This window comes from Oncorhynchus keta, chromosome 12, assembly GCF_023373465.1.
Source record: "Oncorhynchus keta strain PuntledgeMale-10-30-2019 chromosome 12, Oket_V2, whole genome shotgun sequence".
In the NCBI taxonomy this organism is placed as follows: Eukaryota; Metazoa; Chordata; class Actinopteri; order Salmoniformes; family Salmonidae; genus Oncorhynchus; species Oncorhynchus keta.
This window is the reverse complement of record NC_068432.1, coordinates 54,621,441-54,626,259: the sequence shown is the minus strand read 5'-3', so window position 1 is coordinate 54,626,259 and position 4,819 is coordinate 54,621,441. Positions and strand designations below refer to the sequence as shown.

Below are 4,819 nucleotides of genomic sequence, written 5' to 3'. Positions count from 1 at the left end.
TAGGGAATAGGGTTCCATAGGGCTCTGGTCTAAAGTAGTGCACTATATAGGGAATAGGGTTCCATAGGGCTCTGGTCTAAGTAGTGCACTTATATATAGGGGAATAGGGTTCTGGTCTAAAGTAGTCCACTATATATAGGGAATAGGGTTCCATAGGGCTCTGGTCTAAAGTAGTGCACTATATAGGGAATAGGGTTCCATAGGGCCCTGGTCTAAAGTAGTGCACTATATATAGGGAATAGGGTTCTGGTCTAAAGTAGTCCACTATATATAGGGAATAGGGTTCCATAGGGCTCTGGTCTAAAGTAGTGCACTTATATGGGAATAGGGTTCCATAGGGCTCTGGTCTAAAGTAGTGCACTATATAGAATAGGGTTCCATAGGGCTCTGTAGTCTAAGTAGTGCACTATATATAGGGAATAGGGTTCCATAGGGCTCTGGTCTAAAGTAGTGCACTATATATAGGGAATAGGGTTCCATAGGGCTCTGGTCTAAAGTAGTGCACTATATAGGGAATAGAATTCCATAGGGCTCTGGTCTAAAGTAGTGCACTATATATAGGAATAGGGTTCCATAGGGCTCTGGTCTAAAGTAGTGCACTATATAGGGAATAGGGTTCTATAGGGCTCTGGTCTAAAGTAGTGCACTATATATAGGGAATAGGGTTCCATAGGGCTCTGGTCTAAAGTAGTGCACTATGTATAGGGAATAGGGTTCCATAGGGCTCTGGTCTAAAGTAGTGCACTATATATAGGGAATAGGGTTCCATAGGGCCCTGGTCTAAAGTAGTGCACTATATATAGGGAATAGGGTCCCATCTGGGTCGTGGTGTTCTGGGTCATGTTGTTCTGGGTTTTGGTTTTCTCTGTGGTAGTGTTCTGGGTTGTGGTGTTCTGGGTCGTGGTGTTCTGGGTTGTGGTGTTCTGGGTCGTGGTGTTCTGGGTCGTCGAGTGTGTTCTGGGTGGTGTTCTGTGTGGTGGTGTTCTGGGTCGTGTTGTTCTGGGTCGTGGTGTTCTTGGTCGTGGTGTTCTGGGTCGTGGGGTTTGTTCTGGGTCGTGGGGTTCTGGGTCATGTTGTTCTGGGTCGTGGTGTTCTGGGTCGTGGTGTTCTGGGTCGTGCTGTCCCGTCGTCCTATTAAGAGCAGAACGGCTTCCACCTTCAAACGAATGATTTCTGACTTCAACATTCTAACAGTGGAATTAATACATTTCATATATGATACAGTGCCTTGCGAAAGTATTCGGCCCCCTTGAACTTTGCGACCTTTTGCCACATTTCAGGCTTCAAACATAAAGATATAAAACTGTATTTTTTTGTGAAGAATCAACAACAAGTGGGACACAATCATGAAGTGGAACGACATTTATTGGATATTTCAAACTTTTTTAACAAATCAAAAACTGCAAAATTGGGCGTGCAAAATTATTCAGCCCCCTTAAGTTAATACTTTGTAGCGCCACCTTTTGCTGCGATTACAGCTGTAAGTCGCTTGGGGTATGTCTCTATCAGTTTTGCACATCGAGAGACTGAAATTTTTTCCCATTCCTCCTTGTAAAAACAGCTCGAGCTCAGTGAGGTTGGATGGAGAGCATTTGTGAACAGCAGTTTTCAGTTCTTTCCACAGATTCTCTATTGGATTCAGGTCTGGACTTTGACTTGGCCATTCTAACACCTGGATATGTTTATTTTTGAACCATTCCATTGTAGATTTTGCTTTATGTTTTGGATCATTGTCTTGTTGGAAGACAAATCTCCGTCCCAGTCTCAGGTCTTTTGCAGACTCCATCAGGTTTTCGTCCAGAATGGTCCTGTATTTGGCTCCATCCATCTTCCCATCAATTTTAACCATCTTCCCTGTCCCTGCTGAAGAAAAGCAGGCCCAAACCATGATGCTGACACCACCATGTTTGACAGTGGAGATGGTGTGTTCAGGGTGTTGCTTTTACGCCAAACATAACGTTTTGCATTGTTGCCAAAAAGTTCCATTTTGGTTTCATCTGACCTTCTTCCACATGTTTGGTGTGTCATGGGCCTCTTGGCTGCATCTCTGATCAGTCTTCTCCTTGTATGAGCTGAAAGTTTAGAGGGATGGCCAGGTCTTGGTAGATTTGCAGTGGTCTGATACTCCTTCCATTTCAATATTATCGCTTGCACAGTGCTCCTTGGGATGTTTAAAGCTCGGGAAATCTTTTTGTATCCAAATCCGGCTTTAAACTTCTTCACAACAGTATCTCGGACCTGCCTGGTGTGTTCCTTGTTCTTCATGATGCTCTCTGCGCTTTTAACGGACCTCTGAGACTATCACAGTGCAGGTGCATTTATACGGAGACTTGATTACACACAGGTGGATTGTATTTATCATCATTAGTCATTTAGGTCAACATTGGATCATTCAGAGATCCTCAATGAACTTCTGGAGAGAGTTTGCTGCACTGAAAGTAAAGGGGCTGAATAATTTTGCACGGCCAATTTTTCAGTTTTTGATTTGTTAACAAAGTTTGAAATATCCAATAAATGTCATTCCACTTCATGATTGTGTCCCACTTGTTGTTGATTCTTCACAAAAAAAATACAGTTTTATATCTTTATGTTTGAAGCCTGAAATGTGGCAAAAGGTCGCAAAGTTCAAGGGGGCCGAATACTTTCGCAAGGCACTGTGTATCAACAATAATAATTTGGTTACGTTTTCGTTAGTTTACGTTATTTATTTTTATCCAAGTGTTCAGTCAAATTTGTTTATGGTGCTTTGTTACAATTATGAAACAGAAACACTGGATTTATTAATGATGAAATTATGAAAAATGTTCCACCCATGAGGCCACGTGGTCATTTGACTGTAGGAAATAACAAATACACTTCATGTCGGGGTTTTCTATATTTTGTCATATATATGTTCCCTGTAATGTCGTTAAGGGAAGCTGGTGGATTCGTAAGATGGACGAGGGTTAGATAGTGTGTGCAAGGCTCTGCTGTCTGTGTCTGTGTGTGTGTTTGTCTGCAGCTGTGTGTGTGTGTTTGTGTGCGTCTGGATGTGTGTGTGTGAGTGTGTGTGTGTGTGTGTTTGTCTGCAGCTGTGTCTGTGTCTGTGTGTGTCTGCGTGTGTGTGTGTGTGTCTGCAGCTGTGTGTGTTTGTGTGTCTGTGTGTGTGTGTGTGTGTGTGTGTGTGTGTGTGTGTGTGTGTGTGTGTGTGTGTGTGTGTGTGTCTGTCTGCGTGTGTCTGTCTGTGTGTCTGTCTGCGTGTGTCTGTCTGCGTGTGTCTGTCTGCGTGTGTTTGTCTGCGTGTGTGTGTGTGCGTCTGCGTGTCTGTGTTTGTGTGTGTCTGCATGTGTGTGTGTGTGCGTCTGCGTGTGTGTGTGTGTGTCTGTGTTTGTGTGTCTGCATGTGTGTGTACAGTAAGCACATTTTCAAGTAGCTCTTATACAGCCGTGCAGCTGCTCTCCTGTCCTCTATTCACATGGACACCTGCTTGAATGTAAAACACCAAATACCAGCAATTGCTATGATCTTAGTCTGCCAGCAATATAATCATTCAAGATTTAGCTAAGATTCAAGCCTGTGATTAAATGTCTGCTGAACAATGTGAGAGTAATTATCTACGAGAAATGAATACCAACTCTGCATTTATCCTTGTCGTTCTGCCATTTTATTAGCAATATTTTATTTTGTGCCTGAGTCCCAAATGGAATCCTCTTCCCTGTTTAAAAAAAAACAAAACACTTATTTTCACCAGGGCCCATAGGGTGTCATTTGGGACTCGTTCTATTTTCCCATTCTGGTTGAAAGACCAGGGCAATCAGAGTGCTAATGCGCATGAACTATTCACTTCCTCCTCCACAACTCAGTGCAATATGTAAAGTGTTGAGGACAATATAATTGTGATTGTCCTGGATATGAATTAACCACATGTCAACCGACTGTACTGTGTGTATGAGTTGTCTTCTTATAGGTGGTAGGAAGCAGCTGTTACACAGCCTTCAGTAACCTGGTAGGATACAGCTGTTACACAGCCTTCAGTAACCTGGTAGGATACAGCTGTTACACAGCCTTCAGTAACCTGGTAGGATACAGCTGTTACACAGCCTTCAGTAACCTGGTAGGATACAGCTGTAAAACAGCCTTCAGTAACCTGGTAGGATACAGCTGTTAAACAGCATTCAGTAACCTGGTAGGATACAGCTGTTAAACAGCCTTCAGTAACCTGGTAGGATACAGCTGTTACACAGCCTTCAGTAACCTGGTAGGATACAGCTGTTAAACAGCCTTCAGTAACCTGGTAGGATACAGCTGTTACACAGCATTCACATTCACACAGATAATACACTGGAACTGAAGGTTAAACACACAGATAATACACTGGAACAGAAGGCAAAACACACAGATAATACACTGGAACTGAAGGTTAAACACACAGATAATACACTGGAACAGAAGGCAAAACACACAGATAATACACTGGAACTGAAGGTTAAACACACAGATAATACACTGGACCTGAAGGCAAAACACACAGATAATACACTGGAACAGAAGGCAAAACACACAGATAATACACTGGAACTGAAGGTTAAACACACAGATAATACACTGGAACTGAAGGCAAAACACACAGATAATACACTGGAACAGAAGGCAAAACACACAGATAATACACTGGAACTGAAGGTTAAACACACAGATAATACACTGGAACAGAAGGCAAAACACACAGATAATACACTGGAACTGAAGGTTAAACACACAGATAATACACTGGAACAGAAGGCAAAACACACAGATAATACACTGGAACTGAAGGTTAAACACACACAGATAATACACT

At 42.5% G+C, this 4,819-nt stretch overlaps 1 protein-coding gene across 1 annotated transcript in view; it reads left to right on the top strand.

Moving 5' to 3' along the window:
• Window positions 1-2,902: 2,902 nt before the first annotated feature.
• LOC127906526 (netrin receptor DCC-like) overlaps window positions 2,903-4,819 on the top strand; it is a 31,396-nt gene continuing 29,479 nt past the window's right edge. Inside the window, exons 1-2 of the mRNA XM_052458750.1 lie at window positions 2,903-2,929; window positions 3,947-4,129. Of these exons, the coding sequence (XP_052314710.1) occupies window positions 2,903-2,929; window positions 3,947-4,129 (210 nt within the window). The remainder of the gene's footprint in view (window positions 2,930-3,946; window positions 4,130-4,819) is intronic.